General features: G+C 39.2%; 1 protein-coding gene across 1 annotated transcript in view; it reads left to right on the plus strand.

Annotated features, from left to right (window-relative positions):
* The first annotated feature begins 3312 nt into the window (after window positions 1-3312).
* Window positions 3313-13113, plus strand: part of FZD6 (frizzled class receptor 6) — a 34079-nt gene continuing 24278 nt past the window's right edge. Inside the window, exons 1-2 of the mRNA XM_054498268.2 lie at window positions 3313-3531; window positions 4495-4823. Coding sequence (XP_054354243.1) covers window positions 4647-4823 — 177 coding nt within the window. The 5' untranslated portion in view covers window positions 3313-3531; window positions 4495-4646. The remainder of the gene's footprint in view (window positions 3532-4494; window positions 4824-13113) is intronic.

Here is a 13113-nt window from a genome sequence, read left to right on the forward strand (position 1 = left end):
CCACCGCACTCCAGCCTGGCAACAGAGCGAGACACACACACACACACACACACACAAAGGGGGAGGGGGCCTAGTCTTTGGAGGGCACACTCACACTTTTATAAGTTTTACCTCCAGGAGTTCTTCCAGGTTCTCTCAGTGAAAATCAAAGAAAAATCACCTCCTACATCCAACAGGGAGAGGTGAAAAGTAACCATTTTGAAATATGTCAAAATATTCTGTTCTTTTTAACAAGGCCTGCCCTCAAGAGAACTACCAGAGCCTAACCTATTACAGTTTTGGCAGAGCCTAACCAAGCTGGTAGATGGGAAATATCCAAGCCCAGCCCCCTCTAGACATCCTGTCCCACCCAAGAAGAGGGATAAAAACTAAGAAGCACTTGTGAAGTTCTCAGCCTAGGGACACAAGCTCACTAAGACTGAAATCTAATCACAGGTCTATAGAATGCTTCCCCTCCTCCCACATCTTAACACCACATCACTAAAGTCCATTTACTCCAGTGCCTTTCACCCAGTACATCATGTCCAGCTTTCAACTAAAAATTACAAGGCACACTATAGAGCAAAAAACACAGTTTGAAGAGACAAAGCAATCATCAGAACTAGACTCACATATGGCAGAGATGTTGGAATTATCAGACCAGGAACTTCAAATAACTGTGATTAATATATTAAGGGCTGTAAAAGTAAACGTAGACAACTTGAAAGAACAGATGGTTAATGTAAGCAGAAATGAAAATTTTAAGGAAGAATAAGAATTGCTAGAGATATAAAATTCTATAACAGAAATGAAGAATGCCTTTGATGGATTCATTAATAGACTGGACATGATTGAGAAATGAATCTCTGAGTTTGAGGATATGTCAATGGAAACTTCTAAAATTGAAAAATACAGAGAAAAAGGACTTTAAAAAAAGAAACAATATCCAAGAACTGTGAAACAATTACAAAAGTATAATATATGTGTAACAGGAATACCAGGAGAAGAATTAGAGAAAGGAACAGAAGAAATATTTGAAGCAATAGTGACTGAAAATTTCCCCAAATTAATGTCAGTCACCAACAATGTTAAACCAACTCTCTAAAATCTCTTCCAGAAGATAGAAGCAGAGGGAATACTTCCTAGCAGCATTGCCCTAATACCAAAACCAGACAAAAACATTACTAGCAAAGAAAACTATAAACCAATATATCTCTTGAACAAAGATGTAAAAATCCTCAACAAAATATTAGCTAGTAGAATCCAACAATGCATAAAAAGAATTGTACAGCATAACCGAGATTTATCCCAGGTATGCAAGGCTGTTCCAATATTTGAAAATTCATTCATGTAATCTACCATACCAATAGACTAAAGAAGAAAAATCACATGACCACATCAATAGATGCAGAAAACACATTTGACAAAATCCAACACATTTTCATCATAAAAACTTTCAGCAAACTAGGGACAGAGGGGGACCTTTTTCACTTGCTAAAGAACATCTACAAAAACCCTAAGGTAACAACATACTTAATGATGAGGAACTTACCTATAGAGGAACAAAAATAAAGAATGACATCCAACTTCTCAGAAACCATGTAGACAAGAAGAAAGGTGGAGTAAAAGTGTTGAGAGAAAAAAACTACCAACCTATAATTCTGTACCTTGCAAAATTAGCCTTCAAAAGTAAAAGTCTGTTTCTTCTACTTTTGGTCACCACTGTCCCCTAGCATCAGCCCAGAGGAACAATGCAAAGAGAAAGAGAAGGAAAATGAGGAAAACTGTCAGATAGTTCCATATTTACAGATGAAGAAACTAAAGAGGATCTGAATAATTTGCTCAAGTTCACACAGCAAGTAAGTCCTGGAGCTAGGTTTTGAACCCAGAGATTTTGAACTCCAAAGTTTGTGTTCTTAATCTCGTACCATTGGGATGAAATTTGTACAGTGAAAGACAAGTGATGATATAGATGATTGCCTAAGTATTCCAAATCCATCCTGACAAAAAAAAATCATTCTAGTTCATCACTGCTCACTATATAATTAAATACAATGAAAAATAAAACAGGCTTTACTTCTGTATAAATCAACTTACTACAATTTTTCCTTCCAAATCATGGAACAAGTATTCACTTGAATTTCAAAACTATCGTTTTCAAATGATACTTTAAAAAGTATCGTTTTCAAATGATACTTTTAGTGATACTTCACTGCCTGGTAGTCACTAGAGTCTGATCACAAAAAGATATCATTAAGTTCGTAGAAACTGGAGAGAAATAGTCTTCCGATGTAAAAAATTGGAAGTTTAGGGGAAAATATTCTTCCTACACAGAAATTTATTCTGCAATACATCAACTATCCAGCTCTTAATGATGTTAATATTTCTTCATCACTACCTGTCTCCCAACATCAGTCGTAAGCTTTTGATGAAACTGGGGAGGAATTCCCCACTCCAAATTCAAGTCTTTCCCCACAGATTTCAAAACTTACTCTGGTTGTTCAGGGTTGTCCTTCCAGGTATGGAAATATGACATTCCTTTTCTGCAACAGGATGATTTATCTGACAAGAATAGCCTCCATCTACAAGTTACTTTGCATTTTTCAAAGTACTTCTACAAGTTCATTTGCTTCTCATACAATTCTGTCTGTATTACAGGTTAGGTGTAAACACTTGTAACAAACTTGGCACTATTTGACTTACAGCCAGTGCTCAATTAACGTTAACCATCATTACAACTATTGTCATTCCTATATTGTGAGGAAACTATGCCCCTTAAAGATTAGGGTAATTTATCTAATATCTATGACAGAGTTGGTACCCCAAACTAGGTTGATTTCTACAGCAGTTCAACTTCCTATTAGGGTTTGTATCAATAAAACTGTAGGACCCGCCAGGGCTGGAATCCCACTGCTACCTGAGCATCCAGTTGGTGACCAGGCTCCCCGAATTAATAAAAGGATTTGTTGTTGTTGTTTTTATAGCAGTTGTCCAGGAAGTATCTCCTTTCGAACTCAAGTCACTTGGGCAATTGGCTTTACAAAGCAAATTGGCCCCGTTTAAGGATTCTCGGCTCCTGAAATCCGCAAGGAAGTGGGTTCTTTTAGAGCGAGCGCCAAGAGCTTCAAAAAATCCTTCTAAGGTGAACCCCTCCGGACCCGGATAGCGAGATGGGGCTCAGCCTTGCGCCTCGGGGGTCGTAACAGACGGCAAGGTGGAGGGGGTTTCCTGGCCCCGCAGCCGGACCTCGGCACCCCGAGCCCGTTCACCGGGGCCGGGTCCTGGCGGGCCGCGGAGTCAGGCCCGGCAGCGCAGCGCAGGCGGTGCCTGGGCGCAGGGCCAGTCCCACCGCCGCCGCCGCCGCCGCGAGCCCGGACCTGCCTGCCCGACCTGGCGGCGCAGTCTCGCGGGATCGCTCAGCTCTCGCTCCCCGTGCGGCTCTCGAGGCAGCTCCAGTCCCGGACGCAACCCCGGAGCCGTCTCAGGTCCCTGGGGGGCACGGTGGGTTAGACGGGGACGGGAAGGGACAGCGGCCTTCGACCGCCCCCCGAGGTGAGGCTTCCACGGCTGGGACTGGGCAGGGGCCGGGTGGGTGCCGGGGGAAGCGGGGAGGGCCTCGAGGGGCGCGAGGGGCCGCAGCTGGGATGAGGCGCGCCGGGAGCCGCAGGTGCTGGGGAGGCAACGGCGGGGCGGCCCACACCCGAGTTTCCTCGGAAGCGGGAACCGGCTCTGAAAGGCGATGCCGGGGCCCTGCGGCACCGCGCAGGCCAGGAACGCTGCTGTCTGGCTCTAGGCCTGGGGCAGGTGCCCGGGTGTGGGGCGCTGGCAGACCGGGCATCAGTGTGTGTTGGGGCGCGGGTAATTCGTAATCCGGGGCCCACAGCCTTCCTCCCGCAAGGGGACTGCCTTCGCCCTTCCCCCCGGGGCAGATTTGCGCACTTTCCTTTCGACGGCAGCACTACACCCTCCTAGCCAGTGAAAACTGCAATGTTGCTCCTCCACTGGAGGAATCCTAAAAGTCTCCCTCTAGTTGGCATTACGAAAAGCGAGAAAACTACATACCCAGAAGACTGCCACAAAAACTGACTCCTTAGAGTCTTTTACAAGTTTAAGAACTCTTTGGGTCTTAAGGAATTTCCCAGGGCCTTAGTTTTCTTGTACTTAATAAACTTTCCAACAGGGGCCCTTAGATTGTATGCTTATATTAATCCTTTATAATTTACTCCGAATCACCAGCTTTTCTTTTTTCTTCCATCTTACTCTTGCCATTCCCTCTTTTTAACCCTGTATTCCATACAGCACCAACCTCCTAGCATCGGTTTCCTAGAGGTGCGGCTTCCTTAGCAAATGATAGATTCCATGCTAAGGCAGGTGGAAGAGTATCTCGTTAGGACAGAATTTTCCGTTGTTTTTCCAGTGTTTGTTACCTGGGATGAAAATCTTAACTCTGCACTTTGACTCCATATTTGAGTTTATGACAAATGTTGCTGATACACCCTCCTTTTGTTTTTACAGTAATTGACCCAGGACTCATTTTCAGGAAAGCCTGAAAATGAGTAAAATAGTGAAATTAGGAATTTGAACATTTTATCTTTGGATGGGAATCTTCTGAGGATGCAAAGAGTGATTCATCCAAGCCATGTGGTAAAATCAGGAATTTGAAGAAAATGGAAATGTTTACATTTTTGTTGACGTGTATTTTTCTACCCCTCGTAAGAGGGCACAGTCTCTTCACCTGTGAACCAATTACTGTTCCCAGATGTATGAAAATGGCCTACAACATGACATTTTTCCCTAATCTGATGGGTCATTATGACCAGAGTATTGCCGCGGTGGAAATGGAGGTGAGTAGTGCTTCATACCTTTATTGAAAAGTAGTTTATGCTCTGTTCTAGAATAAACTAGTAAAAATAAGTCTATTTTTAAACAGAGCCGATTTCTTCAAGTTGTGTACAAGTTGTGTTTTGAAAAGTCCTTTTGAAAATTAAATCCCTCTACTGACTTATGTTTTGTGTACCTTTGTGGCTCTGTTTAGTAGATTCGTTTAAATAGGGTTCATTTTATATAATGAAGTATGGTTACACATGATTTCTAAATACCTTGTACCTGGAAAATATTTTGCTTTCCTGAATCAAGTATGATAGTTCTTCTAGAAATGCGAATTCTGAATATTTTTCTAATTCACTGAACATATAATATTTATTGCCTGGACTAAAAGTGAAGAAATTTACATGTTTTTATAAGTAGTTGTAATATTCACTTGGTACAGTTTTTCTGAAATAAATAAATTATCAGAATATTTTGTTGCTGTAGACTGTATTTTAAGGCTATCACAACGTCACTAAAAAGTTACTTTGTTTTCTAAGCATAGCACTTATATGTTCTTTATAAGATACTTGTTAAAAGAAACCACTTGGGAGGAGTACAGTGACACTAAAGATTGCCTTAGGTGCCTTAGTTACCTGTCTCTGGTTTAGAGATATGCAAATTACTAGGGAGTGTGGGAAGAAAGCTACCTGTACAGACAGGAACCTGCCTTCCCATACAGATTTGTTAGGTTGTTAAGTCTCCTGAAGAAAACTAGACACATGCATTGTTTTTGTAGTTTTTCTCCAGAAAAACAGAATGGTAAAGGCTTTTTTCCCTCAGATTGTTGCTAAGAGAGGAAATCTCTACAAATTTAATATATATACTATTTTTAAAATTGATTAGATTTGATTTTGCAGCTTTGAAAGTTGTCTATTGTTGTTCGATTGAATAGTTGTCTGACTGCCTCATTGTGGACTCATGTCTGGAATAGGAAAGCTTATAAATACTAAGTAGATGTTATTTAAAAGGATAGTACAGATTATATTATTGTTATCTTTCAGCGGTTTTTTCCAAACTGATGCAAGATGTCCTTTTGAACGCTGAACAAATGATGCACTGAGACTTTCATTAATCAGAACCATTTTGATGGTTCAATCTGATTCAATATGAAGTATATAGTGAGAACACTGTGAAGCAATAATTACATCATTCATTCACTTTTTCTCTGATGATAATATGTTTTGTAGTGTTCATGTTTTAATAGTGTTCCTAAATTTTTAAAATCTGATTTCCTTTGTATGTGGTAACTACATACATTTTAAGGTTTTTGTTTTTTCTTTTAGAGATGGGGTCTTACTATGTTGCCCAGGCTGGTCTCAAACTCCTAGGCTCAAGTGATCCGTCCTGCCTCAGCATCCCAAAGTGCTAGGATTACAGGCGCGAGCTACTGCACCTGGCTGACCATTTTAAGTTTGAATGCTAACAGTGACCTTATAAATTCATATCACCTAGACTTAAGAGAGATGCATCCCTGCTATTAAATGCCTGTAATTATAAGATGGTAGCAACTATCTTTGTTCTACACATCTTTTTAAAACCAATTGTTTTTTTACTTTCAAAAAAAATTACTTTTTAATTTACCTAGCTTCTTTCCCAAATAGTTTTGTGCCTGGATATTATCAAGAAGGCTTTTTGTTCTTACCTCTTTTATATGATTGCTAACACTACCAATCTCTTCATTATACAATTTTCCACATATAACTAACCTTTCTCACAGCCTTTACTAATGAAGTTTTTTTTTTTTTTTGCTATAAATCATACTTCAGTAAGTTTAAGGATACAAAAGAAGAGAGCCATCAAGCAGTCACAATACCAGCATTAACCTAAGTCTGTAGAAGAAAGGAAAGAGAAATGAAAAGGCAAAAATAATGTCAACCTGGGTCAGACTTTTAATCCCTATATGTAATTTTTTAGTGTATACTATTGTGTTTTTCCTACTGCCCCATTCCTATTTATCCTTGTACAGTAGTATTCTCTTTTAGTTCCTGTATTTGAATGTCCAAAATCCTATAAGTTGAGAGTTGTAAGTGACCCTAAAGCTCATACAGAGCTTCTTAACCTTTTTTTGCCATTAACCCCTTCTCAAAATAAGAGAAGTTTTAATATTTAAATAAATAAAATGGGTATGATTACAAAGAAAACAAATCATATTGAAATATACTTATAGCTCAGGTAAAGAACCCCTGAACCCTTCATTATACAGATGAAGAAACTGAAACCCAGAAAAGCTGTGATTTGTCACTTTGAGCACTCCAATCTGATAGTCTTCTCTGTCTACATGGACCATAATGTCATCTTTAACTGGTTTTTTTTTAGGCGCTTGTCCTGATTGGATAAACAAGATAATATTTCTTATTATTTAGAATGCAATGTGTAAATTTCAGACTTTGCTACTTATTTGCAAACTTCATTTAGATAAAAATTAAACTGGGTGATTGATTGTTTTACCTCTGTTTAGCTCTGGCTCTCTTTTTCCTTCTTACAAGTGCCTTGAATACAAAGTCTTGTTAGACCAAAAATAAAATCTCTGTGGCGCACACCTGTAGTCCCATCTACTCTGGAGGCTGAGGTGGGAGGATCACTTAAGCCCAAGAGTTGGAGGCTGCAGTGAGCTATGATCGTTCCACTGCACTCCAGTCTGGACAACAGAGTGAGACCTCAACTCAACAAAACAAAATGAAAACAACAAAAACAAAGCAAAAGTTAACTCCCTAATCTTCAGTCTCTCTAGTGGTGCCACAATGATTTTATTATAATTCAAATTTGTGCAGTCCACTTTAGGGTTAAAATCCTTCATCATTTTCCCTAAAACTGGGGAAATAAAGACCTGATTCTAGAGCACTCCAGGCCCTTCATGTGGGACCCTGGCTGCTTGTCCAGTCTCTCATCTTGTACCTTCCCACATTGCACACTCTGCTTCAGCCAACTGACCTATTTGGAGAATTCAAATCCATATTACTGTCCGTCACCTCTGTATCTTTACACACACTCTATCCTCTGGTGAGCCATCTGTCTACCTACCTTTCTTCACCTGCTCAATTCCTTGAGGTCTCAGTTAAAGCAATAACTGTTTTTAGCGAACCCTTCTTTCACCTTTCTCCTGAGCATATGTAATCAGCCCACTCTCTACCCTTACAGTACTTTTAATGTACAGTTGTTCTTATACTTATCATACTATTTTACAGTGAGTCTATATGTCTCTAGATTGAGAGCTTGTTGAAGGTAGGGATGGTGTTTTTTTTTTCATCTGTATCCCTAATACTAAGTACAATGCCTCTGAGCATTGTAGAGACTACATAAAAGCTAAATAAAGAAAAAGGTAGGATTTTATGTCCCAATAAGGTAGCAAAGGGAATTTTCTCTCTAAATCTTTACATTCCACTTCTGTCATCTACAGTGTCCAAGTCAAAGACATACTAATATTTTTAGGTGGTTTACATATCATTCTTTTTCATTCTGTCTGAGCCTAGCTCTAATGAAATGTATCAGTTGACATCCTCTATTTTGTTTCCCACATTAGCTCTACACATATTCGTTAGAATTTGCTTAAAGAATTTGATTTTTAACCATTTCTAGTTATTTATATGAAGTAAAGGAATTCAACTTTTGATTGGACCGTTGGATTATAAGCTATATGAGTCAGTTTTTTTTTCAAACATTGTACTTTAGTCCTTAAGTGTATATTCCAGTTGAGTACTAAATTATAGCTGCTTGTAACTTGGCTTTTACTAAAAATGTGTTTTATAGCTTCTCTAAAGGTCAGATTGGGTTTTACACCTCCAACCCGATTACCTTTAGTTTCTGCTGGTTCCTATTGAATTTCCAGGATTCACTGTCAATTAGTGTTAGGATGAGGGGCTGAAGACTTGTCTGATGGCTATGGCAATGAATTGTACTCTCTTAGCCACTGAGAATTCCGTATAAGTCAAAAGATCTATCTCACTCCTTTTTTGTTCCTAGTTTTCATTTTGTAACAGCTAGCCTGTTTTATAGAATTTAAGCATTTATGGTCATTTTTAATCTGTGATTATATGAGATGGTTTAGAGCAATGGTTCTTAAACTTTAGTTCATAGACCAGCAGCTTGTGAGCTTGTTGAAAATGCAAGCTCACAGATTCCTATCCCAACTTACTGAATCATGATCTCTGAAGATGGAGCCCAGCTGTGGTTTCACAAGCTGCCCAGGTGTTTCTTTTGAGTGTTAAAGTTCAAGACCCACTGGTTTAGAAGTTTGGATTGCAAATTTTTACTGTAAAAGACCAAATTATTTTTACTTTCCAGACCATACAGTCTCCGTCACAGCTATTCAACTTTGAAATTGTAGCACAGAAGCAGTCACAGACAATATGCCAACAAATGAGTGTGGCTGTGTTTCAGTAAAACTTTATTTACAAAAACAGGCAGTGGGCTATATTTGGCCCAGGGGCTACAGTTTGCTGAACCTTGGTTTAAAGTACTTGAAAATGTTTTAAGGATAGTATAGAATGTAATAAGTGGACATTATTGTGCATTCTTATGTTAATACATTAACTGAGTTATATGTTACTTACTTTCCACATAAATTTTTTAAAGCAAAATTTATCACAAACCAAAAGGATCTGACTGGGACATCTTGGTTCTTTAGTTTTGTTTCAGAGATTGCTTAAAATGAGGGACTTCAGTTTTTTCCTTATTTTATTACGTGAACCTGAAATCTTTTGTATTACAAAGAGTTAATTTACAATTCTGCATAGTAACGGGGCTTTGTAATGAAAAGGATGTACAGTCTAACTCTCCCAAGTGGAAAAACAAATGGCTGCTGGTTTTCCATTGTGTTCCTTTTGTTTCATATCTAGAGCATTGTTTCACAAATTGTGAGATTGGGGTCCCTTGAGAGACTGATTTCATCCAGAAAGAGCTGAGACTAATCTAGGGAAAATGGAAACAGGAATGTTGTATTTTTCTTTTTCAATTGCCTTCATTGAGGTCTAGGCAAAAGCCAGGTCACGTATTGTGTTTGGAGCAGCAAGTGGTCATTCCCCTTTCAAACAGTCTAAAGGGAAGTGGGCCAAAAGAAAAAAAAAACAACTTTCCTTTCCACCTGTTAATATGTGCTGTTAGAATGTCTCTATTCAGTTAAAAATAAATGGAGAAAAACTGGATAGACAGACTTTTAAGGAAAATATCTATTTCTGTTGTATAGTGGCTTTTAAGCATTTTTATTTTCCTGCTTTTAGAAGAGTCCAGTCCCTTCCTGCTTTCACCTTTCTTCCATATTCTCTACCCTTGTATGTCCATACACAAAGAAAGAAAATGTTTAGTGAGATTAACCTGTTTGTTTTTCAGGAAAGACTATCTGAAAATAACTGTAGCTATTCTGAAAGTAAGACATTAATCATATAAAATGAAATAAATACTGAGAAGTGTTCCAAGCCAGTTGCATGTATAATGACTACTGTTGTGTTTTAAAGGTAGAAACCTTCCTTCGTGATGTTGCATTGCAGTAGTAGGGAAAGTCCCTTGACTCCTTCTTTTGACTCTGCAGAATAAGGGCAGGCCTGTATGTGAAGAGAAAGGATATTTCTCCTGGGAGGCTCTGCTGATAAGCACAAGGTTCCTAGTCCATTCCTTAGTATTCCATGGGAAGACTGTTGTGATTATTTCCTTTCCCGAAGAATGTGGCATGTAAATAATGAAGCTTTATTACTCTAGGTTATGTATTTGTCGTGTGTTCATTCATATTTATTGAATATGTACCTGAATATGTAGCGTTTCCAGAATTACAGTTTTTCAAGTTCTAAGGTTTACATTTAAAAAGTAATTGATTCTAGACACATTCCTTTGTAGTATCAATCAGTTAATATGTACATTTGTCTGATTTCCAAAGGTACTCTCTTTTGGAGAAATGATTTAAATTCCCTAATGGTCCCTCACAAGAAATAGTTTAAAAATAACAAGTTTTCCATTATGGAAATAATGTAAATTCCTGCTTTTTGTTCTCTTGTATTCCAGGCTCCACTTTACATTTTTTAAAGAAGCTGACTTGCCTGAGATTGATCACATTCGTGAAAATACGTAGCAAAATTTGCACCACTTTCCTATACAGTAGTCCATTGACATTCTCAAAGAATTTACTTAAGACTTTTGTAACCACTTTAACAGTATTTGCCCAGTGAAGTGTAACTGAAAACATTTAAGGGCCCCTTTAGACTTTAGTGAGCCTGTTGTTTTGCTAAGGTTCATCACTTTTTTTTTTTTTTTTTTTTTTTTTGAGACAGAGTCTTGCTCTGTCGCCCAGGCTGGAGTGCGGTGGCGCCATCTCGCTCGCTGCAAGCTCCGCCTCCTGGGTTCACGCCATTCTCCTGCCTCAGCCTCCCCAGTAGCTGGGACTACAGGCGCCCGCCCCCACGCCTGGCTAATTTTTTTGTATTTTTTTAGTAGAGACGGGGTTTCACTGTGTTAGCCAGGATGGTCTCGATCTCCTGACCTCGTGATCCGCCCACCTCGGCCTCCCAAAGTGCTGGGATTACAGGCGCGAGCCACCGCGCCTGGCCCCAGGTTCATCACTTTTTTTCAATCACATTTTAAATTTCCTTCACTCAGTTTTAATCACCATCACTGTAAATCAACTTTGTTTTTGGTGCCAATTTAGAGCAAGAAATATAGCTTTTCTCACTGCATGTGAGTTACTATGTATGTCACCATGAGTAGAAAGCAGAAATCCTGAGCTTAGGATCAGATGCTTTGGAGTCACTTGGTCTTGTTCATTGGTGATGTGGCTTGCTTCCGTGTACCAGTGGGATTCTGATTCATGCTTCAGAAAAGTGACAAACGTTTATGTATCCCATATTTTCAGTACTCAGGGAAGCAAGGCACTGCCAAGATACTGCCACAGGACCACTCTGCTTAGGTTATGCTTTATATATTTTTAAGAAACCAAACAGTTCCTTCTTTTGATCCCTCTCAATTAAAATTCAAGCCCAGACTTTCCCTTCAGGATCTTACAGTGCCACCAACCCCAGACCCATATTATTATAGCATCAGGAGCTAGCTGGTCCTTTCCCTGTATATTTCACTGAGACTAGCTGGTGTTTATTCATTCAACAAATATTTGAATGCCTAAATAAATAAATATTTGAAGCACTGTTCAGGTACTCGACATACAGTAATGCACAAACAGACCTATATGCCCTCATAGAATTTATATTCTGGTGGAGGGAATGTAAAACAACCTATCTGTTTTTGTCATTGTACTTTCAGTTCTACTTTTTGACAAAGGCTGATTTTCTTAGATTACTTTTTTGCACTTGTTTACTCATTTCCAAAAAATACTTTTAGACTTATTTTAATATTATTTTTGCCCTGGTCATTCCTTCATTGATTTTATATAGCTCTTAATTCTTTTAACTCTGAAGAAGGAGCCTCCTTTCCTTGTGTTCTAAGGTGTATTTTTTTTTCATGTCCTTTCCACCTTAGATAGGGTACCCAGACTGGTTAAGCAGAAAAGGAATTGATTATAAGAGTAGCAGGTAGCTCATAGAATCGGCAGGTGGGCTAGAATTCAAGCTCAGGCTGTAAGGAAACATGCTACAGTTAAGATGCTGGCACAGGTATGGTCTACTTGAGAACTTATAAGCAAGAGATTTCCGTGAGGACAACTCTTGGATGGAAAGGATCCAGGATACTTCTTAACCTGACACTAGATAGTTGGTTGATCCTGCTGGAACGTGATACCATATTGAGGGCTTAAGGTTGGTTACTGCTCTGCTTCTGGCAAAAGAACTACTCAGCAATAGCCAGATCACCCCAAGAAGGAAAAGTCTATGCTATTGGATCTGGGTACTCTTCTGCCACCATGTCCCTTTTGTTCCTGAGCCTGTTAAGCCTATACTGGTGTAACTAGAGAAAAGGCTGATTGACATCCACAGAGTAGATTATTTAGTCTACACATTTAAGAGCCTCCCCTGTCTTGGGGCCTTTGGGTTTGTATTCACATGCAAAAAAAAATGTTTTTGCGATTATAGGTCCATTTTGGAGAAGTCCAGTCACATACTGCTTTTCCGGACTCCTAATACCAGTTCTGTAGAACTCTTCCAAGCTCTTGTTGCTTGCAAGTCCTTATCTTGTTGTACCATTAGCTATAGCCCATGAATCAATGTAACTTCTTACCTGAGACCATCTTTCTACTGATAACATAGACAGTGATTGAAGTTCTGCCTGCAAGGGCCACCTCTAAATGGAGTTATAATCCTATAGTAGCTCACTCTTGGCTGGGGCCAGCTATTG

This window comes from Pongo pygmaeus, chromosome 7 (assembly GCF_028885625.2).
Source record: "Pongo pygmaeus isolate AG05252 chromosome 7, NHGRI_mPonPyg2-v2.0_pri, whole genome shotgun sequence".
Lineage (NCBI taxonomy): Eukaryota > Metazoa > Chordata > Mammalia > Primates > Hominidae > Pongo > Pongo pygmaeus.